Genomic DNA, 14532 nt, shown 5'->3' on the forward strand with positions numbered 1-14532 from the left:
TGCTCAATCTCTTCTGAATTTCTTGGGGCACACTGTAATACCATTCAGTCAATTGAAACTGCAGATGCTGAGATTAGTTTGCGTTCTTAATGGTCTCATGACTTCTTCAAACTACTTCAATGGTTCTTTTCCATTTGCAATCTGAAATCCAACTTCTCCTCCTCCATTTCAAAACTGCATCATAGCTTCCCTCTCACTCTTCATTTCTTGCCCACCTTGCATCACTTGTTCAGCTCCTCTCTACCTACTGCCATTCTGTTTTGTTTCTCATTCCCTTAAGCTAAGCACACAGAAGGAGTAAGGTTGTCCTGAAAGTCCCTTCAGAAACACTGACTTCTACCATAAATGCTTATGAAGTCTCCACTGTTCAGTTTCCCTACCCAAGTCAAGTAACAGCTCAAGAGCAAACTTAAAACTTAGGCCTATGGAAAGAAAATGAAAAGAATGGTATTATGACACACGAATCAAGTCACTGTGTATTACCACAGCTGTAATCCTCTCTTCTGCCTTCTGTCTCCCCTACTACAGTCTGTTGCTTGAGTTAAGCCATTTCTAAAAATAGACTGTAACTTCCTAGAAACAATTTCTGTGTCTTAATTCCAGAACAGATGCATGATCATGAATTGCTTGTCTGAAATAAGGTATGTGGTTTGCTCCATACACCAAAAGGCCACTGCCACATTGAAGATCCTCTGAGAGATTTTTATCCTTCAGCTAATCTCGAGGAAGCAAAAAGACCATCCAACTATTGAGCCTGTCAATCCCCTTGCTTCAGCTTGTCACCTCACTTGCTGCTCTTGGTTTTAAGCAGATTACGCTGGACAATTTGGTATGAAGCTACGGTAACTCACGACTGATTTCAGGTTATCCTTCCCTTGAAAGGGCACACCGTTTTGTCAAACACAACATAGGCACTATCACCAATAGTGTCCTTAGACAGTTCTGCATCTATAATCAGCAGAGATGTTCTCACCTGAAAGGGCTGATTCAAGACCACAAAAGCCCAAACAAAAACAAACAAAAAAGGCCCCCACAAACACACCTTCCATGACATTCTGCTATCTACTAGCAGAGAAGCGAGAAGGTCTGACATACAACGTTGACAAGCCTACTCACTGTTCCTGCCTCTTTTCAGTTATTGATAAGGTAGGCCTATCACAAAATGACCCTCAAACAACCACCACCACACATTCAGTTTACAACACATCTAAAACATTAGGGACCTCTGCATTTCACTACCTGTCCTCTGAATTCTTCAGCACTATATGCATTCCCCTAGATTGCACTGTTTCTGATCTCTTTCACACTCACCCCTAGTGATGCTCGGTTCACCTGTGAAGACCCTGAAAGAGGAGTGAAGTCTTTTATTTGCTATTTGCTATTTGCTATTTATTTGGTTTTTTTCAAAGAATATTAGAAATTATCACATAAAAGCTTTCTGGAAGTAACTGTGATTTGTTCGGTGATGTTTGATTAGCCAGAAGATGGCACTGTATTCCCAGAGTTAACAAGCACTGAACTATCAGCAAACTACTGGCAATCCCAGTACTGCATCTATGAGTAACGAAGGGCATATTTTTATCCCAAAATCTGTAAAAGTAGTAGTATCTCAACTTACATTTTGTATATTTATCTGTAGGGCCATTTTGTAATGACTGAAGTCTTTGGCAAGTTCATATCCCTGATGATAGAAAGTGAACAAACCCTGAAAAAACGATAACACCTGAAACACAAACGAAAGATCTGTTAAAATGCAAACCTCCAATCACCAGGACAGGATTACTGTGTTTAGCATTTCCAGAAACCTCACAGTTGGTTTAATACCAATGATATCTGAAATAAATACTTGTGTAAAAGGAGATGATGATAATTCTGTCTTTTAGATACTATTGTCCTGCTCACATCCCTCCCTGCTAATGACGGAATTGAGATGAATTCCTCTACTCATCACAGTAGAATAAAACAGTCTTTTAGAGCAGGAAGCTCCCCTTGCAGCAACTTTAGTCATCACTGCCTTTTGTATGCACATCTGATCTGTCAAAACCAGAAAATGATCCATTTTGAAGCTTCTGACCTCAGCCTTTTGACTTCAGAGAAAAAGTTACATTGCACTGGAAAAAGGGTAAAGTGCAGTAGTGCCACCTCTTCAGTTTGCTTCAAGTTGTTGAAAAGAAGTGCGTGACACAGGAAAGAATATCTCTAATAAAGACACCAAAGCAAAGAATATATTTACTAAAGTTGGAAGTAACTTATAAATAAGCCATTTTCAACCTGACTATCAAAAAAACCAAGATTTAGAAAATATATGTTAAGTACAGAAAAGGGAAAAATAATTTGGTAGTAAATAATCTCAGTTTACTACTCTAATGAAAACTTCAAATACAAACCAAGCAATATAAAGCTTAGACCCATCCACAGGGTGATTTCAGAAAAGAGAATAAAAATGCATTTTAAAAACATAATTTGAAGATTCATTACTTTGACTCTGAAAAAGACTCAAATGGCTTAGAGAACAATTACTAAATCCAAAATAATACAAATATTTAAGAGTAAACTTTAAAAATTAACAAATTTATCACTACTTAAACAATACTAACATATTTTAAACGGTTTACTCTCTATTAAGAATTTTATTTTAACAATTTCTCACACAGGAATAAGCCATATTAACATATATAGCTCTTATTACTCTGTAATGACCAATTACTTTGATTAAGGATATTTGGGAAATTAGATTTTATTATTGTTATTATTATATTAAAATAATTGTATTTGAACAAATGGACAACTTAACACAGAAACACAGACTGCAGAGCACAAGTGAATAGAAATCCTTTCTACAATATGCCCTCCCTTTATCTCAGGATTACAGTTACTGTTCTCTTGTTCTTTCATAAAGTTACGTTTATGCTGTAAAGCTAACTCACATTTCAGAAAATTTAGGAACAAATTCTTCTCAGAGACTGAGGTAAGTCTGGTTGGTACATATTGGTATATTTTTGCTGAAATCTAGTGAAATTCCTTAATTTGTACACAGATCTGGTTAGGGCCAAACATTTCAGACTACCTTGATGCTAGGATTTTTTTGCTAGAAGCATCTTTTCGTGAAGTGTAGGTATAAATTGAAGTAACAGAGCTGTAAATGTGCAATCATCAAACTGAAAAAGAAATTTTCTACATTGGTCAAGAATAACATGTCAGTGGTTAAAAAATAAATACAAAAAGAAATTGATCCTACCATCATCCTTTTCAATCCTATATTCCAATTCACACCATAAATCAAGCAGTTTATTTTATTTTATTTTTTTCGCAGTTTACCATACGGTTTCATACGTTTTCTAAGAAAACGAACATCAATGGATCTAGATTAACATTAATTATCCAGGTAAGATTTGACCTGCTTGGTTAACTGTGTCTGTGTGAGGAACTTGCACAGATTTGCACACTAACAAGACTGCTTTAAATTCTGTTAAGTTATGTAGTTATATACGTTTCCTCAGAAAAACAAAAATCAGGGCTTATCTCCTTGTCTTTTGCCCACTCACATTCCTTCTCTCTCTCCCTTATGTATGATAGGGTAGATCACTTTCTTAAAAACCGAATTCATTGGTACTTACAGGCTCCACACATTCAAATTTCTTCCGTTCTTGTATCTCTTGCAACTTGCACACATATTCAAGAGACAGCTCATAGAAGTGTTTTCTGTTCTGCTCCACTTGGTTGTCTGCCTGTGCACAGAAAGTAACTAATGAAGTTCCGAAGATATTTTGCAGGTGACTGATTTAGCAACATAGAAAAGATGTTTATGTGAACAGAGAGAAGGGGCTAACACTAACTTCCACTAGAAAAGGGGGAAATCATGTTTACAATCAAATCAAGGGGAAAAAAAGCTAATGCTGAAGATCATTAGTACTGTAAACTTTATACCCATAAAAACTGCAGCAAGGATTGCACAGGAACTGGAAAATTTTATCCACCCCACACCCATGCTCACTCTGATTGATAAGTAAAAAAAAAAAAAAAAAGGAATCCAAACAAGCAAATAAAAAAATTCACCTATTAGACTTTTCACAAGTTCCCACAGAATATCAAATATTAAAAAAATGCATCCTAATTAGCTGCAGCTGTTTTTTTAACTCAGCATTGATGAAATGTCAACATATCGATTCTATTCGGTTATACTTCACCTACCATTCATTATGGCACAAATATTTAAATTTCTAACCTAATTAAATCATTCATACATGCTATATTTATGGTACATGTGTCCACACTAAACTCTAAAACTTCCAAGAACTAAGTAATGGAGACCACTACTGATAGCCAATAAAGAAAAGGCATAAGCCATATTTTAAGTGATAAAAACTTAGTTCTTGCCCATGAAATAACAAATTCAGTTTCAAAAAGACAAGCCATTTTGATGCATCTTGTACACCAGAGAGTGTAAGAATGGTTTGAGTTGTCACCAAGCTTATAACAAGATATATTTGTACCGCAGTGTAGCCATAGAAAATGATCATGAAGCGGTCTAGTAGGACACCAAAGCATACAGCAAAGCCCCAGGCCAACCTGTTTCTGTACGTATCTTTTTTTTATTGTTTGGCAGTTTACTGTTTTGGGATAACACAAAGCACACCATGGTCTATGTTGCAACTATAATACACACAAGAAACATGCTAGAGAAACTCAAAAATGGTCCGAGTTCTCAAGTTCCTAGGAAATTGACCAGTTCTATAAACAACCTCTTACAAAGGATGTCAATGGGTGTTTATTACTTGGTAGGAGAAAGAAAAAAAAAAAAAAAAAACTCAATCGTTCAATAACACAAGGCATTTATAGCCAAAAGGAGTTAATAATCTGACATTATATCTCTCTAAAAAAAAACAAAAAACACAAACTCTTGCCTACAGCAAATCTCAGTAAGATTTCTCTGCTGTTTTCTCACATATTATTTGCTGTTGCTCCAGAAATAAAAGCTCTTACGAATAAGGATGATTATAATAAACCCTTAGAGACAGAAGGGATGTCAGGCAAAACAGATTTGTTTTATGTTATAAACCATCAAACTTTTTCGTAGCTTTACTTGGAAAAAATGGATCTTCAAAACATGAGAAAGGAAAAAAAAAAAAAAAAAGGTAGCACAAAAAAGCTGTGTGAGGAATACAAGTCTTGCTGTTCTTAGCATTAAGTAAGCATTAACATGAGACACTTAGTCAATATGTACAACGTAATGCAAATGACACATACAGGAATGCCTCACCACAAATGTAGAGCTTTTCATAAATAATCACTCTTTGCGATTGCCTTAACTACTTGAAAAGGTAACAAAATGTTCAGTGCTTCATATGCATGTTGAGAAAACTGTAGGGGTACACCATCAGATTCAACAGATACAGATTTTCTCATCAAAATTTTCTTATTGACAGAATTTTTTCTTTTATCTCAATGAATGCTGCTTCTGCACTTACGTAAAATATATTTACTGATTTAAAAGCTTATAACTTGCAGGGAAAAAAAAGCAACACAGTACCTCTTGTAACTGTAGCTCCTTCTTCTTAGCTGATAAATTTAAATGTTTTTCTAACAAACTGTAGTTTTTCTCTGTCTCTTTATCAAACTTCTTCTTTTCCTCCTATACAAAAAACAAAGCAACATTCATTTATACAACACACTTAAAAAGCTAAGAAAAACTCCTTATTTCTTACTTCTTTTAAAGCTGTACTTAAGTCAGAAATAAAGATAGTTGAAACCATCAAAGCTCCAGTAACTAAGAAAAAGTACCTTTCTAAACCATTTTTTAAAAGTATTTTAAAGGCTGACTTCAATTGAAATCCCACTCCACTAAAATGGTGGCGCTTACCACCCAAATGAATATTTGCATCTTCTAAGTAAAAAACCAAACAAACGAATCAAGAAAATCCCACCCCCTGAAGTGCAAAATAATTAATCATCTGGACTTATTGTAGTTTTCATGATGCTCAGGGAGGACTTAAAGGGGAAATATCAATTTCATTAGGAAAAAAAGAAAAAAGATTTTCCAATAATTCACAGAAAAGGGGTAAAAAGATGACTTGAATAAATATTAACATTTTCACATATCAAAAAAAAAAAAAAAAAAAAAGTAAATACAACTTTGTATTCCTTAAGACTTCTTGATTTGAAAACCATTTAAAGGTCTCTGTGCTGAATTGTTACTTTTACCAGATTGTCATCACATCCATGAAAAAAGGAGAAACTCTTTAAAATAAAGAATAACCTCCATTAAAAAATAGAGAAATAATACACCTGAGATACATCTACAAAACTAAGAGGCATCCAAAAACAGCATGGCAGCTTGTAATTCTGAATATTTCAAAAAGTTATTTTTTTCTCTACAAGGACACACGAGTGATCAACATATCCTGTCATATAAAACAGATACCATCTTTCAGTTGTTTTGCTCTTTAGTCACCTATTTCAGTTTCTTAACAGTTATAATTTCGCAGCAGTACAATGTGGGAGGTTTGCTCTGCATTTTAAGTACTATTTAGTAAGCAAAGTGTTACATTACTAAAACAAAGCCTTTTGTTATTCCTATCTATAGCACTAACATTTTCGTTTTTCTGCCCAGTTCATACCACAAGAGTTATACTAGAGTGAGTAAAGAAAGTTCAAGAACAGAAAACAATGAAATACGTAAGTATCTGGGAATCATAGAATTTCTATTTAGAATAAACTGTGGCATTCAATTATCTATGAAGAATATGCTGGAAGTGTTTAATAATCAATAATTCAGTCATATGAAGCAACCAGTAGATCTTCCTGATCAAATAAGTAGACTTAAATCACTGCAGATGATTCACAGGAAAAGACCTGATAACGATTCGGTTACTGAAAAAAAGGCATCAAGGTTAAAAGATTAAAAAGAATTTTTTTTTTTTAAAAAAAAAGTAAGTTTTTATTGATTCAGGTGCTTGAAATAAGATGACAAACATTCTGCAGAGAACTTTACACTCTATAAAATACTTTTTTCAAACTGGTCTGTGACTAGCTTCTACAATATTTTATGCAACTTCAAAAACTAGAAGGTAAATTCAATTTTCTACACATCTAGTAGTGTAGATATATAATCAAGTAACTTGTTCTCATGAATATCATTTGCATGTGTACACATTCATTTCTCTGACCAAAGTGATGTATTGATAAAGGCATAGTTTATGATGGAGCAAGAAAATGTATCTGCACCATCAATACAGAACACAAAAGCTTTTCCCTCTGGTGTTGTATCAGAAGGAATTCTACCTTCAATCAGTAGGAGGAAAAACAAAACTGGTACCTGAAGTTCACTATTTTCATTGCAGAAGCATTTACTTTTGACCAGAGGGATCAGATTGCCAATCGACAAACTGCATGTTTGAGAGGGATGGAAAATAAAAGCACTGAAGACATGAAGAGGAGGAGAAAAAAAGGTATCTAGACTACTTGGCTCACTTGCAACTTTGTATGATTCACTGAAATATTGAAGAAAATATTTTCTGTATTAACAACTGCTTGGGAAATTCAGTTCTTAATTGTTCCTGCTACCGTCAAAATGTTTAGCTATCCTGTAACTGAAATGTTATCTTAGCTATCACTGTTAGTGATATGCGCACAGTGGTAGTTTAAAAACGTATGAGTTTTTGGAAAAGACGACAGCGTTAAATAGCTAACCTTAACTCTTACTTTTTATAAGCATTTAAATCTCTCACTGAAAGAAAGGCAAACATGTACAGAGAGGTCAGACTTTGTGTCCTTATTACATTTATCCAAAGCTAAGTCTTTATCTGATACATGAAATTCACTTTTAGTTTCTGAAAACATACACATTGTAGTGAAAATTTGCACCCAAAAAATTACTTTGACTGAAACCCTGACTCTCTTTGGTCTCTCCATCTCTATTTTCTTCTACTTATACAGATGAATGAGTTATTTATTAAAAAAATAATAATAAAATAAAGGCACATTTTATTTTACAGGCTGCAAAAAATAATGTTAAAAGCGTATGATGAGCTCCTTTGGGTCGTTAATATTTGTCAACATTTGATTTGTGACTGCAAGCAAACATAAAGCAGGATAGGGTCATCTATTAGAAATAAGAGGAGGCTGTTAGCAGTAGTTCTAATATTCCAGACAGAAGAGATAAAGGAGGGGGAAGAGAGAAGGAAAGGACACATTCTTTTCTTCTTGAAACATACTTTCCATTTGTTTCTGAAGCAAGTTTCCAAAAGGAAAAAAAAAAAAAAAAAAAAAAAAAAGCATGAGCACATAAAATATAAACAACAGTATGCGTCTGCCAAATACATGTCATTACTGCAATATAATCCAAGTAGAGAAATTAAAATAAACTTTTCATAAAGGCAAGTGAGGGACAAACCTTTACAGCTCCTAGTTGTTCTTTCCTAAATCGTTCCAAAGGTTTGATCAGAGTTTCAGTAACACTGAGTGCCTAAAGAAAAAAAAGAGCAAGGGTTAGGTTTCTTTAGCTAGTCAGACAAGCCATTTTAGTACTAGCAATAAAAAGAAAAAGAAAGCAAGCTCTAGGACAAAAAGTGGAGAAGTATGCAAGTTAGAAGTCTAAGTCCTAACATAAAAAATGAAATAAAATAAAAATCACAACTCTGAGTTTATTAAGTGCTTTTGAAATTTCTATCCCTTAATTTTCTTCTACTATCAAGAAAATCAAAGTAAACCTAAAGCAAATGTAGGCATTTCAGAGATTTACAGGCTGCAGCCAAACTCTAACTACTTCATGTGTGCCAGTACTGCAGATCAGGTCAGCAATCTCCACAACTGAACGTTTTGTGAAACATCAGACTATCAAAAAGTACAAATAATAATTTTCATTTTTCCAAATACTCACTTCTAATTATGTTAAGAAAATCTTAAACTAATCTAAGTTATAAAACCAAGATGTGCAAAGTTAAGAAACAGGAGGTATAGTTCTCTAGGTAAACTTTAATCAGTCTATTTTAGAGCATCTGTCAGTGCACTTACTGGAGCAGTACCACAGCCCTACTGAAGAGAAAGAAACAAAAAGAAAACAGTATGCCATCGTAAAGTTTAAAAATCGTATTTAGATCTGGTCAAACAGGACTTCAAGTCCTCATGAAGTTGCACGGGAGGTAAAGTGGAGCTAGGTTTGGTTTCAGTGCAAGTGAGAATTAGAATTTAGAAGATGTTTGAAATTTCAGGGGTTTTTTTTCCTTCCAAGTTTGAAATGTTTCATATAAAACATTGCAGGCTTAAACCAGTCTTCTGGAATACTTCTGAAAAGCTCTTATCATAAAACACAAGAGGGTTGCATTAGAGATCTGGCACACTGCAACTCTGGATAGCGCTGCCTGTGCCCCCTCACCCTCCAAGCCATGCAGGGATTACTGCGGGAGTCATGCTGCCAATTCACAGTAACTGGAGCAGCTCAGATTTTTAAACAGCCCAGGCAGCACGCTAACCCATACCTCTAGTTTGAAAGCCAAATAGCTGGCAAGTCTTGGCCAAACTAATGTTATGCACAGTCCTATGTAGAACAGATACTTAAGTTCAGAGCATTTGTTTTTGTGGCTCAAAAATTTCTTTGTGCGTTTATTTCCTAATTCTGACAAAACCTTTTGAAGTAACCTCAAGTACACCCCTCACAGGGGGAGAAAGGAAGCCTGACACTTCTGTGTCACAGGCAGCTGTACAACACAGAAGCAGCACCTGCAGACTGAAGAATCTCACTTTGCTGACTGCAAGGATTCTCACAAATGAGAGTGGAAAACTCTCCCAGAAATGGCAGAACAATCCTCCTGCACTGGAAAAATTTAGGACATTTAAATTGTTTCTGCCAGCTTCTTCTATACAGACAAAGCACAGGAAAAGCTATGAGGTCTCCTCAGAGCAAAGCTTAGAAAGGATGCTGATAGCTATAGCCTGGGGAGGACGTAGCCCAGACTAACAGAACTGTGCTGAGTAGAATCATTCAGAAGGAAAACATTCAAAGGAAAGGTCAACAGGCAACGGACATACGCTGAACATGAAGTCCAAGTCAAAGAAAAAATAGGAATATGATGCAATAAAAAGTGAAAAAAAAATGCAGAAAGGGCTGTGGTTTATAAACCTGAAGGGCTGGCTACAAATTACCTGGTCTGCTACACTCCTGTGTAGCATTAATCATAGGAACCACTAAAGGAATTCGTTTGAAGAAGCAAATAATCTTTAAATCAAAATGAGATGGTTTCTCAAAGACAGCCAAAGATCTCACTGTAGCCTTTGGTATGATATGCCAGTAATTCTGTCGTTAAAATAAAAACAAGCCTCCTTTCCTCCCCAAAAGCTCTACTTCTCATTTTATCTATCTTTCAACAAGCTTTTGCAACAGATGCCTCTTCAGAACAGCAGAATTTTTGCCTATCATACAGATATTTATCAGTTGTCATCCCCTTCGCTTTCTCTGTCTGTGATAAACAACAGTGTACTTAAGTCTTTCTTAGTGAAATGAGTTTTGGAGCTCCTTGATCAATCTCATGAGCTTCACTCGAGTCCTACATACAAAACAGTGGAGGAACATTTCTTCCTCACTGAAATAAATGTTCATATCTGTAAACAGAATCCATTAACTAGGATTTGACTGGAAAGTTTAATGATCAAACAGCTGCACTTCTGACTGGCAGAAATGAAAACAAAATTCAAAATTTTAATACGCACAACATTAAATAAATAGGAAGCGATTTGTATTACAGTACTTAGAATTCAATACTAGTCAAAAAAGATACAGAAACATTATTTATTTATTTATAAAATAAAAACATTACTTATGCTATTTTTCATTGTTTGTTTAGTCAATATATAAGCTGGGAACTCAAAGCAACAGATACTGCTTTTTTAAACTGTGGACAACAGATCGGTGGACAAAAAAATGAAATTCTCCTGGCACAGGACAATTAGCTAGAGTCTTTTGAAGGTATTTGTCATTATTACTCATACCTTCCTTAAAGAGGTATGGCTATGATAAACTGTAACATTTCCAAGAAAAGATATTTGAGGCATTTAAGTTGAATATTCATTAATATAAAATTAAACATTCATCTGCTTTCAACTTCTCTTTTGACTCTTGAGTTAGTTTTCATCTTCCTACTCCTCTACTCCTGGCAGATCATGATGACAGGAATGTCTACTTAAAGGTCACACAAAAAAAGATGTGCTCTCTTCTTTACATCCCTGAGCTATCCCAACCTGCCTGAAAGGAATCTTTAACTTTAAACACCAGCAGGCAAACTATGGCGTTAGTCATAAGTAAATCAATCTGAAGAGGTCATGTCTCAGGTAACACTATCTTAATCCATCTTTATAAATCTCAGTCTCAAGAATGCTTTCAAAAATGTTTAACCCAATAGGCATATGTGCCTTGAAACTGTGCTTATGCTGTTCTTACTCTATTTCTTAGATCTACGGAAAGGTCAAAAAATTAATTTAATTTTATTGTAAGCCTGTAGATAGCAGAAAAAAAATCACCATCACTAGGATCATCTCAGATGATTGCTGTATCCAACATTTCCAAAAACATCTAAAAGCAAGCTCTCTGCTTTGGGCAAACCTCCCAATTCCAGCTGCCTTTGTAGAATTCCATCTGCTCAGGCAGAGAGATTTCACAGAACAATGATAACCCTTGCTCTTCCAGCTCCATATTTTTCAAAAGCAACAAATAACAGGTTGCAGATAAGGAGATCAAATCAGCTTTTTCCATGAACTGTCCACAAAGGCATAGACTTAATCTATTAGCAAGTACACTTCTATTACACTGTTGGCTACATCAGTCAAGTCAACTACCAACAAGTAACTTAGGAGTCAGCACTAGTCCACAAGATGACATTTAGTCTGTCACTTTTTCTTCTCTCAGAGATGATGGGAGTATGGCTGTTTAGAGAGAAACTGCTTCTCTAAACGCCACCTCCTCCACATTGTAACCTGACAGACAGCGCCAGCCACCAGCACGCAATGTTCCTTGTGCTTTCTCACGCTCCTGCGGCAGACAGGAGCAGCCTGTCTAAGCAATGCAGCATCAACCAGCTCCTGCTCCCTTGGCAGGCACAACCAGGCTCTCTTGTAAAAGGGAGAAGACTGCTTGTTTGGGTTGTAAAAAAGTATCAACCCGTAAGAGTCATCCCAGAACCTCTGTCTGGCCTCTATGGCTACAAAAGTTAGATCAATCTAAAGTTAAGCAAAATTTGTTTTGCTAATCAAACAAATACAGCAGTGGCCTCCCAACAGGAAAGAACTGGAAAGGCTACACGTTGCTCATCAATAAAACCTGGTGGTAAGATAAATATGTATACTAACTGACTCTGCTCCATTCTAAAGCTAAGTACCCAATCATACAAGAAAGGCTTACTTGGGAGTGTGTGTGTGGGGAGGAAGTTATAAAAAAATATAACTTTCCATAGCCTATACACTGACACAGGAGTACTGAATTCCAAACTCTCTTCACAGAAGTTGAAATGCAGATTATGAGCTAAATAGTAAGACAGTTTCAAGTTTCCCAGTGAGCTGTCTGGGACGATTTATTTATTTAGACAGGCAGGACTACTTCTCTTCCTTGACAGAGCAAAGGAAGAGGTTTACGGTTAATAGGGCAGAGCCTGTGAAACAGAGCAAGTGTCAATGAACCTGTATCTGGGAAGGAAGTTTTGCCCTTCTCAGTGTAATAGGGACTGCACAAAGGAAGACATAGCTAATAGTGATTCAGTAACAAAGTAGGTAACTGCTGCTAAATAAAGAAAATTACTTTATAAGAAATTTGCTTACCTAAAGCTGCACATTTGCTTACAGAGGATATAGCTCTTCTGTAATTTTTCCTAAGTTATTGCAGTATTCAGCATATAACAAAAGGCAATTCTGATATCTCTAAGATTTATGGGGAAAAATTAAAAACTGTGCGTCCCTCCAAAAAGCTTTACCACTTCACATCTTAGTTTATTAATGAAACTTCCTTGAAGTAATGTCAGGTCTATGCCTGAAACTTTGTATTTTGTAACTTCGCATATACAGTTCCACTACCAAGGAAGCCAGACACTATTTGCAACAGCTTTCCTGCAAAATCTTATCCTCTGTTCTTTCTTCTCCTACAGAAATATGATTTCATCTTACAGTTAAAAGAACATGCTCCAAGTTAGTTGCACATCCAATCCTCCTGCCACTATACCCAGCAGAAATAGCAGCATGTCTCTCTAACCACCTTACAGAACTAGTTTTGCATTTAACTGCAGTACTGATGACTGCAGTCAGTGCAAGTAACACCCAAAAGTATCCTTTATTTTGTTTTCATATATAAGATTTCACCCCGTAAAACACTCTGGATTTTCTCACTGTTCTAAAGCATTCCCTGGAGCTTTATAATCTTACAAGCTAAATGAAACTATCAGCTACAGACAGGGTCTTTTTTTTTTTTTTTTTTTAGGGTTTTTTTTATTATTTTATTTTTTTAAAAGAACAAGAGTCTAAAGACTAAAGGATTTTTAAGGGTAGCTCATACCATTCTAATACTTGGATATCTTCACATGTGTGTAGAAACTATAAAAAGTGACATCTCCTCCTTTGGTTCATTTGTTCTGGAGGAACTCACCTGATAGCAAAGAATTAGAGAGAAAACTATTCTTGGATACAATCTTTTTAGTATGTTTCTGAAACACTCAAGGTACCGCTAAAACCAAATCACCTTCCTCACAGATGTTTAAGAAAACAATTCATGTGGTTTAATAAGAAGACAACTTTCTAAAATTGCCCCATGTGGAATTTCCTAGACTAACTACAGCCCAACAGGCTGCAATGCAGGCAGCTTTCCCTTTGCGCTCTCTAGCTTTCTTAACAGAAGCAGCCTTGGCCTACTGATGAAACACTGGCAGTACTACTGGGTCGCCCCCTAGCCAAAGCTTATCTTCCATGCACTAGAAGTTTATGACTGATCCAAAGGACAGATAAAATTGTCTCCCATGATCTACAGGCTACTCTGTGCTCTGCTCCAAAAGAACGCTTGCATTCATTTTATTTACAATGAAACTGCTGGCCGCACAAAGTTAAACTGATATAACAAGGAGACAACACAGATGATAATTTCTACTGAATATCACTCTACTCGTTCATTTCTCTTTTTTAAAATGATGGAATTTATTTATAAAAAGGATATGAGCCAGCTATTCAAGAGTCTTGGGTTTTGAATAAGTTTACCTCTATGAAATACTTTTCACTATAAAGAGGAACACACTACAGAAGTCATAAACAAAGCACATAGGAAAAGCGTTGAATAGAAAGAGTTTCAGAGACTGCAACAAATAAACTTATCCCCATCTGAAGTGGAGGAGAGCTGTGTATAACTCTTCCAAAGAAAGAGCTTCTCTTAGCAAATCTATTATGCAAGAGCTAAACAATGTAACGTATGAGAAAACTGCTTTGGTTCTCAGAAGATGGGAGAATCACTTTCAGTTCACACTTCAAAATACATGACCGTATAAAGATGCTGATAAAGTGAAAAGGCTACTC

At 35.6% G+C, this 14532-nt stretch overlaps 1 protein-coding gene across 1 annotated transcript in view; it reads right to left on the reverse strand.

The window, feature by feature from the left end:
• The window catches only part of ARHGAP10 (Rho GTPase activating protein 10), a 149135-nt gene that overhangs the window by 86094 nt on the left and 48509 nt on the right, over window positions 1-14532 (reverse strand). Inside the window, exons 4-7 of the mRNA XM_062573879.1 lie at window positions 8393-8464; window positions 5531-5632; window positions 3618-3728; window positions 1619-1723 (exon numbers count right to left, since the gene is read on the reverse strand). Coding sequence (XP_062429863.1) covers window positions 1619-1723; window positions 3618-3728; window positions 5531-5632; window positions 8393-8464 — 390 coding nt within the window. The remainder of the gene's footprint in view (window positions 1-1618; window positions 1724-3617; window positions 3729-5530; window positions 5633-8392; window positions 8465-14532) is intronic.

This window comes from Rhea pennata, chromosome 4 (assembly GCF_028389875.1).
Source record: "Rhea pennata isolate bPtePen1 chromosome 4, bPtePen1.pri, whole genome shotgun sequence".
Classification (NCBI taxonomy): Eukaryota; Metazoa; Chordata; class Aves; order Rheiformes; family Rheidae; genus Rhea; species Rhea pennata.